We start from the raw sequence: 14,676 nt of genomic DNA on the forward strand, positions 1-14,676 counted from the left end.
TTTAATCATGCCATCCCTTCCCATGTAAGATGATAGGTAAAGTTATGCCTGCATAGTCTAAGAAGATTTGATTTTAAAATACTGGAAAATTCTGCTTGGGTTTTGTCTGCTTCAGAGAAACATTTTAACCTCCTCCCACTGTGGTCTCTTAATTCTGCCCAGTATATATTTGCCATCAATAAACTGCAGGTTTAGCAAGTGTTTCTAGCAATCATGTTATAATGATGACTTTTAGATTGTCAGTGGTCATTCCCTATGCCAGGATAATGGAGCAATTAAGATTCAGGATCTGCAGCACCCTTTAGAAAGAGAACAAGAAGTAGGTAGTTTGCTATCAGTGCAACTAATCAGGAGAACAAATAGAAACAGAGATAGTTTGAGGGAGGGAGGAGAGGAACAAGTCAACCATAGATCCTTATAAAAGGATCAATGGCAAGTAAACAGCAATGGTGACATTCCCAGATGTATGTAATATAAGATATAATTACATCCATTTCAAATATTTAGGGAACCTTGTTCAGCTTCAGCTTATACTCTAGTTTTAGCTATTCCTAGAGCTAAAGTTAACTCATGCCTTCAACCTCTGTGATACATGGGTCTGCTTTTGAAGAATACCTGGAAACAACAATTGTTATCTATGTTGATAGGTGAGGGTACCCCCAATTTTGTAGGCATCATAAAGAAACCAGACCATTGGCTAAGGAAGTATTGTATATGTGACCAAAAAAAGTGGATGAATGAAGAGATGGAGACATGCCACTAGAGCTGAGCAACTGATTTGAAGCCCTCAACATGTAAGACTAGCCCCAACAACTTGGAGACAATTCTATCACTTTGACCTAGTATTCTAATAGCAGGAAGGGTTAAGGTTAGATACAAACTCCACAGAAATCAATCATATCAAAGCTTTTCACCAAGGAAAAGAAAAATGGAAGTACTAGAAGACTCACTGTTTTAAAGGACAGAAGCAGTTATGTACAGATCAGAATCAAAAAAGGGAAAACAAGACCAGAAAACTTGTAATTTTAATGTCTGTTACTAGAAATTAGATTTAAGTGCAAGCAGTTAAAAGGAAAGATTCTCAGCAATCAGCATAAATTTGTGAAGTGATTTTTATTAATATTATAGTTTTTAATGACAGCCACTAATTGGGTGGACCAGAGGAATGCTACACCTATATAATGTCACTGAGTTTAGGAAAGCATCTGTCAAGGTGATATCTTTGAGGGGTATTATAACTTTAATTTTAGAAAGATACAAATGGACTAAGGGTGCAGTTAAATTTGTAATAAGATTTTGGAAATAATTATAAAAAAAATCCTTCCTATGGGAAATGTTTTTGTTTTGACTTTTTTTAAAAAAAATATTAAGATTTTAAAAATTGGGTGCTAAAGGAAACTAAATATTAAAATTAAAACTCAACTTACAATTATAAAATGGAGCATAATATTCTAACATATTTTTGAAAACTGGATGCAGAAGATAACATTAATAGTGTTAATAGTGTGAAGAAAGCAAATTCTGATGAGTATCACTGCATTATAAAATAGAAACACAGAAGGAATGTTCGCTAATTGGCACATAAAAGGCAATACTGATGTGCCTGGTTCTTGTCAACATTTCTACTGCAATGTTTCTTTTATTAATTTTTTTTCTTGAAGATAGTAACAGGGCGGAAAGTAACCTGAGGTTTAAATGTTTATGCTTAGATTGCTTGTTTATTTCCTATTTCTTAAGTACCTATCTCAGCAAGAAGCTTTGGGCAGTGTACAATATATGCATATGTATGACTGTATCATTTTTGTCCTCCTATCAGAAATGTAATATTTATCCTTTTGTGCATCCTTTTATCTGCAGGAGTTCCTCCCACTATTTTCTGGAAGGAATTCTTTCAGTGTGCACTGTTAACTATAAATACTGCAATATGTCTTGATTATTTGCTTTGAGTCCTGCATTTTAATTCCATGAGAGATATCTGCCTCTATGGAGAAACTATGTCTAAAAGATGTGGGATGGGAACAAGTTTTACCTGACAAGATTGCAACTGAGTTGAAAGTAGATTTTCAAATGACAGCCTACAAAAATGACATGGAAACAGATGTCACACTGGACATACAGAAGAAATTTGCTGAAGTTTTAATAATTAAAAGGATATACAAACAATATACCAAGACAGCAATCTGAATAATTTTGCTATATTGAATTTGCAAAAGAGGTTTGTTAATGTTTTGAAGAATTTTGTGAGAAGGGAGAAACAAAAAAAATTAAAAAATCCAGTTCAATGACATTATTTGAATGGATTAAATTTTAGGGAGAGTTCTTCCTAAATTTCTTCCTCTGCCCTTTCACTGAGGACTTACTTAGGTAGCAGCTCTTCCCCTTGCTCCCCAAGGTCATCTACACATTCCATTACATAACCCTCAGTGGACTATTGCTCACACAGGACTAAAATGACAGATAATTTATGACTTGGTTTATAGATAAGACATGGGATATGGGAGATCATCTGTTGTATTTTAAGAGATAAGTAACTAAAATTATTTATAGTCACATACATACATACATATACATTTCTTTTATTTATTTATTTTACTATATTCTTACCTTTCTTTTCTATTCCTTTTTAAGTTTTTCATTTTTTCCCCTGCATCTTCTACTCTTTATTCTTTCTTTCAGATTTTCCTTCAGCATATCATTGAGAATGTGAGAAAATAAGGGTTAATTTATCTTGGTTAGCTTACCAAGAAAGTGGTTATTAAAATAAATAGACTGATGGAATCTTTTCTATAAATAAAGCATTTTAGCTTGATTGCTGGATGTAGTTTAGAGTGTTATATGATGGAAGTAAAGCATGTGTGAATTAGGAAAATATCGTTACTTGTGATAATGTTAATGGTGTGCTGGTTAGAAACATCATTATAAATATACTTTGGTAATGATATGAAGCCATGATGGTGTCTGAGATCCAAAATTATCTGCCATGAATGATGGAGTGTGTGATGAAACAAGAATATGGATCAGAAAAGTAATGCATTAAAAATCAAGACTGTGGCATTTGACAGTGAAAATAAACTGTTACATGTTATCAAAAATGCCCTCAAACTAGAACATGTAGATGCCTTGGTAGAACCAGAAGACTGGAAATGAACAGAGAATGTTTAAGAAAGATAAATTGTATTAGAAAGATAGTGAGTGGTATTTTGTGAGGAATTAATGTTTGTTGAAAGAAAATATACTGGGCATAAGGATGTGCTTCTTCCTATTTGTTAGTGAGAGTTAAGTGCGTTAGGAAAAATATAAAAGTAATTTATAAGGGAATGGTGAAACAAGAAAAGATAGGATAACAGCAAACATTTACTGAATTAATTTGACTGATATAGTGTGACCTGTATGAAAGAAGGTGATAAAATGAATGAAGATAGAATGAATAAATACAGGATAAGTACAGAATTGCAAAAGAAACTATGAAGGAAGAATAATTTTATCAAGGAAGGAGAGCAGGAAGACTGAGTCAAGTTGAATGTAATTGATGAAATTTAAAAAAAACGCTGACCACACAATGTATGAAATACATGCGTTATACTTACACAATAGCTTGAATGGCATGTACATTGAAATGACATGAACTTATTTCAAGCATGATTTTGAAAAGAAATTATGATTCTTTCTTTTCTTTTATGATCTTTTTCTGCATATTCATTCAATTCCCACTTAATTCCAACTCTCTTCACATAGTACAAGCAAGTCTCCACTGACATATATTGAATAAGATGTTCAAAACTAATTGATGAGTTGGTTTAAACCACTTCATGCTTTAATTAATTTTAGCTAAAAGGTGAAAACCTCAAGGATGAGCAATTAAGAAAAGTTTCTTTTTCTGAGGAGGCAAAAAAACTGAATAAACTTTAAATATAATTTATCTTATTACTAATTTTTCATTCTCCATCTTGTGAATAAAGATCAAAAAACAAAAACAGTAAACCCTAGAATGAATTAACTTTTATTTAAAATTTTACTAACAATGTTTCTGTTTTGTGACTCATCTATCTTATAGAATACTAATTGCTTACTCTTTTGAGATCTGCATAAATCACAACTCTGCAAGTGTCCTCCCCGGCCTGAACTAAAGGATTATTAAAAATGTAAAACATTTTATTTATACGAACCGTTGGCAGACAATGGAGACATGAAACCCATGCAGTGAATACATGGGACATTTGCCAGGTCTTCTGCAGAGTGCCAGTTGGCATACAATAGCCAGTTCCAAGATTCAGTCAAAGTAACTTGTGAGGCTCATTTCAGTGAAATATGCATCAGTAAGCACTACTGATGCAATAGTACGTTGGAAATACTTGTGCTGAATTATTTTTTTCAAGTATATATATTGTTCAAATGATACATCATATTTAGATAATTGGATCTTCCTAAAGCCTCACTATCAGATAAAAAAAATAAACATTCGTTTAAGGCAGACAGATCAAAAACAAGGCCCACGGGTCGGGACTGGCCTGATATGTTGGTTCTGTCTGGACCGGGGACCTGCTCTGGAAACAGTGAAAGACTGGCCTGCCACATCTCGGCCTGGCCAAGGTCAACCGGGCACTGATCTACAACCTGGTTGCATCCATCAAAGCCAGAACGCGCTCAGCCTTAGATCCCTGGGGCAGCCCTGCTCTGTCCCCTGGGTCGTTCCCAAGCAGACTCCAGCATCCCTGCTGACTTCACCCAGGACTCCGGCACTGGTCGTCTCCTTTGCGCACACCCAAGGGGCGGGGCAAAGGCAGCGGGGCAGCTCTTTGTTGATTTCAGGGCTGCTCCGTGGAACCTTCATTCCTTCCTTCCCTCCTTCTCATCTATTTCCTTCCACCGTGCTCAGGAAGGAGTGATGGGGGGGGGAGAGATTGCCAGCGCTGCCATGCTGCTCAGTCCATCAAAGCCAGAAAACGCTCAACCTTAGCCCTGGAACCCCGCTGCCTCTGTCTTGCCCCCTGGGTGTGCACACAGGAGACAGCAAGCACCAGCATCCTGGGTGAAGTCAGCCTATGGGGCAAGACAGCCAGCAGGGACATCAGACTCTGCTTGTGCGTGCGCACAGCCAGGAAACAGGGTGGGGCTGCCCCATGGAGTGCATTCTGGCTTTGATGGATGCAACCAGGTTGTAGATCAGTGCCACCACCCCTCCTACAGCACCACCAGCCTCACAGCCACGAGGCTTTCTTTCACAGGGACAGCTCCTGCCTGTCCATGTGGGATAGCAATCTCTGGCAATCTCTCCCCTCCCATCACCCCTTCCTGAGCGTGGAGGAAAAAAAGAGATGAGAAGGAGAAGGAACAAACGGAGGAAAGAAGGAACGGAAAAGGGAAGGGAGGACGGGAGGATGGGAGGGAGGGAGGGAAAAAAGGAAGGAAGGAAGGAAGGAAGGAAGGAAGGAAGGAAGGAAGGAAGGAAGGAAGGAAGGAAGGAAGGAAGGAAGGAAGGAGAGGCAACTTGATTGGAGATGCCCCAGTTCACGCAGTTCTGCTTCAATCCTGGATCCATTGAGACTTGGGCTCAAAGGAGAAAGCAATTTTGTGTTCTCTTTTGTCACAGACAGGACTTTATTGGCAATCCAAGTTAACACTGGTATTCTTGAATTGTGAACTCTTAGGAAAGTATCACTTCCTTGTGTGTTGCAAACAGCCATTTCTAGTGGGGAAAACAGGATAAAGCAGGGTAGGGGGAAATATTATCCTTTGCTATATTTCCAGTCTGAATTAAACCATGGCAGGGTCCCTGCAGGAGAGCTCTTTTATGGATTATGTATTAATAGAAAAGCAACTAACTTACCTCTGTTCCTAAATGCTAAAGCTGTTGCACATAAAAAACAGAGAAGCTCTGATCAACTATCACAGCCACCAGTTTGACACTTCTGCTGTACTGTTGTCTGTGGATGCTCCCACTAAATGCAAGCATGGGATAAACTGAGCCTGGTTTGTTCTCGGTCTTTTAAGAGGCCACAGACTACTAGCAAAACTGGCATTTGATCACAAGGCAAAGAAATGTCTCCCCTTTTGCATTTGCGCATCCAAGAAGGGACAGGAAAGGAGAAAGGGAAAGAGGAAAGACAAAGGAGGAAAGAGGGGAAGGAAGAAGGAAAGGAGAATGAAGAGGGAAGAAGGGGGGAAAGGAAGGAAGGAAAATAGATTATAATGAGAGTGAGGAAGGGTCTGAGGGAAGTCCTGACATCACTTGGCCATGACCAGCCCTGCTGCCCTTTCGCCATACCCTTGTCCCGTCCTCCTGACCTCTCCTGATGATTTCCCATCTTATCACTGAGGATGCTTTGGTTACAAAGCAGGGTCTCCTTGCAGGGAGAGGGAGTAGGCCTACCTCTGACCCACATTTTTCCCTCCTGCAACACCATGAGCAACTTGACCAAGGAGAGAGAGCACAGCAGCAGCAGTCTTGAGGAGGTGGTAAGTGCAGCTGGGTGCCCCCTTGGGGAAGTGGGGCTATGTTAGGCTGGGCTGTGGGGTCCCCGAACTCAAGGGCTGGGTGCTTGACCTCCGCTGCCCAAGACTCTGCGCAGCCTGTGCCACCGTCTGGGGGCCCCCCGCACGGCCTGAGAGGGACGGTAAAGCTCCTCCATTGGACCATGTCCTGGCGCTCACCCCAGTCCCACCCTCCTTCGCTGGAGACCCTTGGATCAGTCCCAGGTCTGCACAGGTGCCCCTGATGCGAGCGATGTCAAGCTGGCCACACCCACTCAGTAGGCCATGCTCACCCAGTAGGCCACACCCAACCCAGCCATGCCCACCCAGTAGGACACACCTATGCACCCCCCCAGGGCAACCACAGTGCTGATGCGGCCCTCAATGAAATTTGAGTTTGACACCCCTGGTTTAAGGAATCCTATATAAATAGGATTTTATTTCATTAATTCCATGTTAGCATCTTTGAAATCTGCAGGTGCAAAATAGATTTAAAATTTATTCATTTGCTTTGGAACTTACAAAATAAAAGTTTTAGCACCCCTTCTTGTAAAGGGGAGAAAAACAATCATACTACTACTGGAAATTGCACACAGTAATCTCTTTACACCTATAAACCTTTTGACCTTTAGATAAATCCAAGGTAAGATTTGCCAGGTGAAATACTTTGGACAAATATGTGATACAGCTTTCTATGCTGACACCTCAAGTCTGGAATACTTTTCCTAAACAGATGAGCTAAATATCAACTATACGAGCATACAACTAATGCTTGTTCCACTATGCATTTTTTAATAGTTACTGGCTATGATAGCAACAGCTTGTCTTTTTTGTGCAATATTGTTCTAAATTCTTTCCTTTTAGTCCCTAGTATCCAATGTTTAAAGACTTGTCACATTTTTTAAAAAAAGAATTCTAAACAAACACATTTTTCCACAGAAAAAAATCTTAACTATAATTAATTCCAAAATCTTATTTCAAATTTATCTGGACCCTTAGATCATTTCTAACTTTCTAATATCAATTTTTTGATTGCTCTTTTGCTATTAATCAAAAGAACCTGTATTTAAAACATCTCTGGTGAAAGAGTGAAGGAAACCAATCCAGTATTGTAATACCTGTTGATCCAAATGTTCCTGACAGTTTAAAGTATTTTTAAACTGCCAATTCTCTTATCTTGCTTCTTCAAAGTCCATTTATATCACCGCCTCATGAAATTTTCATTCTGCAACTTATCTTTAACTTTTAAAAATTCAACAAATGCAAAATATCCCAGTTGGAATGAATGCTTGATTAACGAAGCCTGGATTAGACTGTAGAAAAAAAATATACTACACAGGCTATGGAGAAAATAGGAGAGAAGAATATTATGCATGTTCACCACCTTCACAGAGTTACTTATAAAAATAATAAAGGTGAGATAAAAATCAATCAATAAATAAAATATTCATCCAATAAACATTTTCTGTTTAATTAATTGGAAGGAAATAAAAGATGGGAAAAATAAATTATCCTCCTATAATAAAATATTCAATTTTCCGGATTGAACCATGCTGTCCATAATCTAATGAAAAATATTAATTATTGACAATTTAGTCGTGAACACATTTACCACAGAGTGAGCAACTTCATACAACGCATTTGAGTTATACCTGAAGAAAAATGCTTTAGATTGTGGATCATTGCAAATACCATGAAATTCCAAAGTGAAAACAACTCTTTCAAAGCCATAAGTCTGGCTTCGGTCCCAGGCCTGGAGTTGATGTTCAATGGCACGTTTTGTTTTGTTTTGTTGGTTTTGCTATTAGATTATTTCAGTCTGAACCGTCCGTTGTTTTTTCTAGTTTTTGCGCTTAAGATTCACTGGAGTTGGACTACCAAGCAATCAATTCTACAGTATGTACATTTAGAAGTAATTCTTATTTTGCTTCCAAAGAAAACCACATCGACACTTTAAAGTCTCAATGAACTCAGGAAAAGAAAAGTCCATAGTCGTCCTATACACTTACATAAGAAGTCTCAGTGAAGTAAAGACGGTTTACTCTCCAGTTAATAATGCATCAAAACACATTCTAAAACTTCGCTAGTTCGACAGCGGAGCCCAGTACTCTACATAAGGGTACCTTCCCCTTCACCGGATACCTTTAAACAGAAGATTATCAGGTACGTTTTACTTAGGGTGAAAGCAGCTCTTTCAAACTGCATGAGTCTACGGTCTCATCTATTAGAACGAATACGGTCCAAATAATTTTTTCCGGGCCTTCTTTTCTTTGATGGGCAGAATTCGGAACACGTGACCGCAGAGACCTCCTTCGCGCTGTGCGCCTTCTCCCGCGTCCGCACTTTTTCCCGCGACTGCGCTCGTGCTGGTGAAAGCGTTAGGGAGGGACGGCGTTTCCTAGAATGCTGCTTTGAGCGAGGGGTGTCGTGGGAAGAGAACTTAGAGAATTTGAGGTGAGGGTGGATGGCTAACGGCACGAATTTCCGCGTTGTACCCGGGGGAGATGAGAGCAGTGAAAGCGACGATGATGGCTGGGGTATCGGGTTCATGTCCGAGGCCCAGGTGAGAGGCGATGACGGCCGAGCAGGTGCAAATTAAAGAGTGATTCGATTTCCTTGGGGCAAGCCAAGGCGCGTGCTTAAACCACGCAGCTGCTTCTTTTTCCTCATCACCTTCCAAAAACTTTGTTGTAGTAATAATTTTGAAAAGGAGGTGAAGTTAGAACGGAAAGAATAGTAAATATACATTAGGCCCAAGATCATCCAGTGATCTTCATGGGTAAAAGTTTATCATTTCCTAATTTTAAATCTTTATCTGCTACACCTGATTTTATTCTTTTCAGGGTATTTATTTAAGTGCATGCTAATTGTAAATTAAACCCGATAAGCACGTTGCATGTTATTCATATATCATAATTGTGATAAGTATTTTGAAATACAGTATAGGAGATAAATAATAAGTCTTTTACCCTCAAATTTGCTGAATTTGTACAATACATATGTACAAGTATGTATGTTGATAATACTGGTTACAGTAATGATCAATGCGTTGTATCAGTTCAAAGTTTCAGACTAAAAAACCAAAATCCCACTAGTCCAGCTATTAAGTTGATTTTCTCAAATTGTATATTTTTTATCTTCTGGAATGAGAGATTGTGTTGTCTTAAGCATTTTTATAAATCCCACATTGCACAGTAGTGCTCTTGTAAATAAATAGGACTGTAACCTTGTTGTAGGATATCAGTAATTCCACACAATAGTAATGAAACGTTGACAACAGTTAAGACAACAGGAGTGACTTCAATTGCAGTGGCTATTGGTTGAAGTCAATGATAAACCAGCCTTATACTTGTGGTATGACATTCTAATTAAGAGCCAGTTCAGTGTAATGGTTAGGAACAGTTGACTGCGTGATATTGGGCCAAACACTTTCATCTTTAGGAATGTCAGTGGTACATATGAAATCTTGGCAAGAAAACTGCAGGAACTTATCTAGGTAGTCACCAGAAGTCAACATTATTCACTCAGAGGTTGCCCCCCCTTCCCAAAAAAGGTAGAGAGAGGATTCTAATGGCATTTGAATCTCATCGCAATTTTCTCTTTACAAATGCTGGCCTGTGCATTTTGATTAGCTAAACAAATATTTTTGCTTTAACCTCTTTTCTGAATGTATACAATAATTATCGGTGCACCTACTTTTTTATCACACAAAAAAATACAGGGGTGCGAAGGTACATTTGTGGTTAAAAGTGATCTTAGAAAAATAAAATATTCTTGAATTTCATTTTTAAAATGTTTGCTTGTTTTGTAACTCATGGAGCAGTTCATATAGCACTTCTGCTGATAATGAACTAGTAAATTTATTTATTGTAGTATAAATCTCTTATTTATCTAGTGTTTAGATGAAATCTTGCATACCCAGGATAAAAATGAAATTTTCAAAAAAGCATTAACTGCTGGAAACGTGTCTGTCATTGAGGAACTCTTAAATACAGGTATGACAAATGAATTATCAGATAAATTTAACACTTCTTCCTCTTCCAGGCACAGAATAATTGTATTTAATTAAATACTGTATAAGGTCTTACCACATACTTTTTCATCAAATTTCTACTTTTTGGTTTTTGTATTTGTGAAGGTGTTTCATTGGAAAACAGCTGTCTTCTGGCAAGAACAAATAGGTTAGGACCAGAATATCAATATATCCCTTGTTGAATATGAAGTAAAATTTCTGATAGGTTAATAGAAAAAAAGAATAATCAATGTACTCCAAGAACAAATACTAGAATTAACTTTTTTTTCTTAGTTGGAAAGAAACTGAAATTTTGAACACTTCATAATGGAAGTGAATTACATATTCTGGCAATCAGAAATTTTGACTATGAGACATTAGGTTAAAATGACCCACCTTAAAAATATTAAAGAATTGAATTGGTTCATACTTCAATTTTCCTGTTTTGACAGACTTTTTATATGGATAATTGAATGTCTTTTATGTGTATAATGAAAGTGATAAATAATTGCTATGAATGTGCAATACCAGTAAATTACATTTGCCAACACATTTTAATTTCTGTGAAACAATGTAGTTTTTGACTTAATTGTATAAATCAGCGATGGCGAACCTTTTAGAGACTGAGTGCCCAAACTGCAACCCAAAACCCACTTATGCATCGTCAGGTGCTGGGTGGGTGTGGCCATTGGCTGGGTGCGGCCCATTGGCTGGGCATGTATGGTAACGGCAGACTGGGTGGGACTAAAAAGTTCAATCAATCAATTCCAACTTTGCAAGATCTTTTTTTTTCCCGCGAGAAGTTGAAATTGACTGATGAAATTTTTTTTTTTTTTTTTTTGCACACGGCGGTGGAGGCCTAAAGCGAAAAGGTTTTATAAAACCCAGCTGAAGGCCTAGGACTGGAGTGACAGCACGTGTGCCCACAGAGGGGGCTCTGAATGCCACCTATGGCACGGGTGCCATAGGTTCGCCACCACTGGTATAAATGAATATTATAATGGTATCTTTTTTGTTTTATAAAAAATGAAGCTCTTTTGAAATAAAGGATATTATCCATAGTTATATAGCAATATAAATTTTGTGGTTTTTGCAGATATTACAGAAATCAAAATTCCTTATTGGTCTACTCATTTGGTTTCTATGATTTGTAGCAGATTGGTGGGTGAAGGGACAGAGTGATCTGATATTTACTATTTAATTATCAATCAGCAGTGTAAATCAGAGTTGCCTGAACCTGAGATGGGTGGCAAATAAAATAGATAAACAGACTGACTAACATAAAATATTGGCGTAAAAAAAATATATTTAGAACTGGCTAAATGTAGCCAGCATTACGCAGATATAAGCCACCCAAATTGGATAAAAATTAGTACAAACTATATCAGTATGTCACAAGTCAATCTATCACAAGTTTGTTGGTAGCCTGCTGTATTTACATGCTATGGAATGAGAGGTTGCTTATTTGGAACCTATAGTTATTAAAGGAAAAGGCTGGTCTAGAATAGACAGATATTATAGAAATAAGAAACTGGGAGGGCTTTTTTATTCAGAGCATCACTGGGGAGACTAAATAGTGGGTTGTGTTTAAATGAACTTTTGGCAGAGCCATATGTAGATAGTGGATGACCCCATCCATAATACCTCTGCCTAATATTCAATTTTCTTGTGTAAAATTCTATAATAGAATATATACTACAGATTTATGTTTTATTAAATATGTATATAAATGTTACAGGTATAAATGTAGAATCTAGCCTTAAGTTTGGATGGACTCCTCTCATGTATGCAGCTAGTGTTGCGAATGTGGAACTTATGTATCTCCTTCTAAGCAGAGGTGCAAATGCAAGCTTTGAGAAGGGTGAGTTTTTATAAATGGACTGTTTCAAGGATGTAATCCTAAATGTTCTGTATAATAATAAAAAAATGTTTATTTAAAGAAACAATGACTGTGCCAAACCAAACTAAACATATCATGTGTAAAGTATTCTTTTTATTCTGTCAGTACTTCCAAAAATACTTTGCCACTACTTGTGTGATTTTCTTCATTATCCTACAATTGGTTAATTTGCTTTTGGATTGTGCCCTTTTACTTTACTTTTACTTTGTTTTTAGTATCATGTAGAATTGCAGTTTTTTAAATGTGATCTTTCTATTGGTAAGAGCAATACATCAGGAGTCAGCAGTCTTAACCTATTTTTAGACCATTCAGTCCTAAAATGAGGGATCTACATTTTTATTCTTTAACATTTGTTTTGGGGAGTAAAAGAACAAAATGTATGTCATAACCATGCCTTTAACCTGAAGTTATTCTGAAATTCCCCCAAATCAAATACATTTTTTCTGTTGTGGAAGAGTTTTAAGTGACTATATTGAGCCTTCCTTCTTTTTAGAAATAGAAAGACATCAGCTTCATTCCTTGGAAGCTACAACTAACGGAAACTCAATATAAATAGTCCTTAACTCATGACCACAGTTGAGCCTGAAATGTTGGTCATAAATCATTATGTGAGATGTCCACATGACTCCTTCACTTAAGGACTGCAGTTTGGCTCTTCCAATTGTGATTGTTAAGCAGACAGAATGAAAAAGCTGCCTCCTGAAAGAGGGATGGCAAACTCCCTTCTGTGTATGGAAGGGAACTCCTGCACTGGGCTGGTGTAGGAGAAGGAATGGTAGAACCTGGGGGCAGAGTCAAAAGACCAGTCAGCCTAGAACAGCGGTTCTCAACCTATGGGTCGCAACCCCATTTGGGGTCGATCAACCATTTCACGGGGGTCGCCAAGCAAGGCTGTCCGCCATTTTTTTCCCCTTTTCCGGCAGGTGCCTTACCTCCCTTGGGCTGGGCCAGCTGGTGGTCCAGCCGGTGGTCGGCCTGCTCCGTCTCTGCCGCTTGCCAACTACGCCTCGGCCGGCACAGGGGGCGGCACCACGCATGCACGGCGTTCCGGGCAGGAAAAGTCCTCAACTTATGACTGGTTGGGTAGTCCTCAACTTATGACCGGTTTAGTCCTCGACTTACGATCGGTTTAGTCCTTGACTTATGACCGGTTGGGGGTTGCAGCATTAAAAAGGTTGAGAACCACTGGCCTAGAATCTCTACAAAGCTACAAAGGGACTAAGTCCAACCTCTCTTGAGTTATGTTGACCCTTATCCAATGTCAAGATAGTGCTAATCGGTAATTGAGTAATTAGTAATAAGTCAGTTTAATTAGAACTTCATGCGTTGTCCTGATCTTTCATGTCTGATAGCTGGAGAAACAAAGTTCAGCTCTTTGAGATCCTTCCCCTCTGTACTGAGAATAGAACCCAAGTGTTCAGCTGGAGAAATGAAGTCTGGATTTTCAGGATCCTAGCTTCTTTCTCCAACCCAGCACAGGAGTCCATTCCCCCATATGTCCTGGTGCATATAGGACACATGTGTCAAACTCATCACGTGATGTGTCACAACATATCGCGACTGTTTTTGCATTGCCAACAATGGGGTGGACGCGGCTTCGGTATGATGAAACCGGCCTGCGGGCCGGCAGTTTGACATCCCTGAGGTAGGACAGGGGAAATCCTTCAGCAGGTACCATGTTTCCTCGAAAATAAGACCTAGCTTGATTTTTACGTTCACGCCTAATATAAGCCCTATCCCAAAAATAAGCCCTAGTTAAGATCTTTCCCACTCCGTCCCACTGTCTGGTTGTACGAGGTAGGGTGAGGTACAAACATAAAAATCAAGCTAGGGTGATGGGGTGGAGTTGCACCCCGCACCGGCTTACCTCAGAGCCCGGCAGCCAGGCCTCCCACACCCTGACACTTGCCTTGCCTCACAGCAGTGACACCAGTATCAGCACCCCTGTCTACTTCTGGTTGCTGGTGGCTGTTCGCAGGAGGCCGCTCGCGGGCACCACGACACAACATACCATGTAGTGTCCTGCCGCAAGGGGCTGAGAGCCACTGCAGAAGAAGTCGGGCAGTGGTGCGACAGTTGCCAGGGCACGGGAGGCCTAGCTGCAGCGATCCTAAGGTAAGCAGGTAAGACATCCCCCGAAAATAAGACCTAGTACCTCTTTTGGAGGCAAAAAAAAGTAAGACCAGGTCTTATTTTAGGGGAAACACTGTAGTAGCAGCTTGCAACCTTCCCTGCTGGCTTCCCTATTGACTTTCTAAGCAGAGAACATTGCAAATGGCAATCACGTGATTGT

General features: G+C 39.0%; 1 protein-coding gene across 2 annotated transcripts in view; it reads left to right on the forward strand.

Moving 5' to 3' along the window:
* The first annotated feature begins 8,825 nt into the window (after window positions 1–8,825).
* ASZ1 (ankyrin repeat, SAM and basic leucine zipper domain containing 1) overlaps window positions 8,826–14,676 on the forward strand; it is a 49,041-nt gene continuing 43,190 nt past the window's right edge. For both annotated transcript variants that reach the window (XM_039343438.1, XM_039343439.1), the window contains exons 1-3: window positions 8,826–9,034; window positions 10,367–10,466; window positions 12,222–12,344. In XM_039343438.1, coding sequence (XP_039199372.1) covers window positions 8,936–9,034; window positions 10,367–10,466; window positions 12,222–12,344 — 322 coding nt within the window. In that variant the 5' untranslated portion in view covers window positions 8,826–8,935. The remainder of the gene's footprint in view (window positions 9,035–10,366; window positions 10,467–12,221; window positions 12,345–14,676) is intronic.

The sequence above is a fragment of the Crotalus tigris genome, unplaced genomic scaffold (assembly GCF_016545835.1).
Source record: "Crotalus tigris isolate CLP2741 ecotype Arizona unplaced genomic scaffold, ASM1654583v1 scf7180000017851.206555, whole genome shotgun sequence".
NCBI lineage: Eukaryota > Metazoa > Chordata > Lepidosauria > Squamata > Viperidae > Crotalus > Crotalus tigris.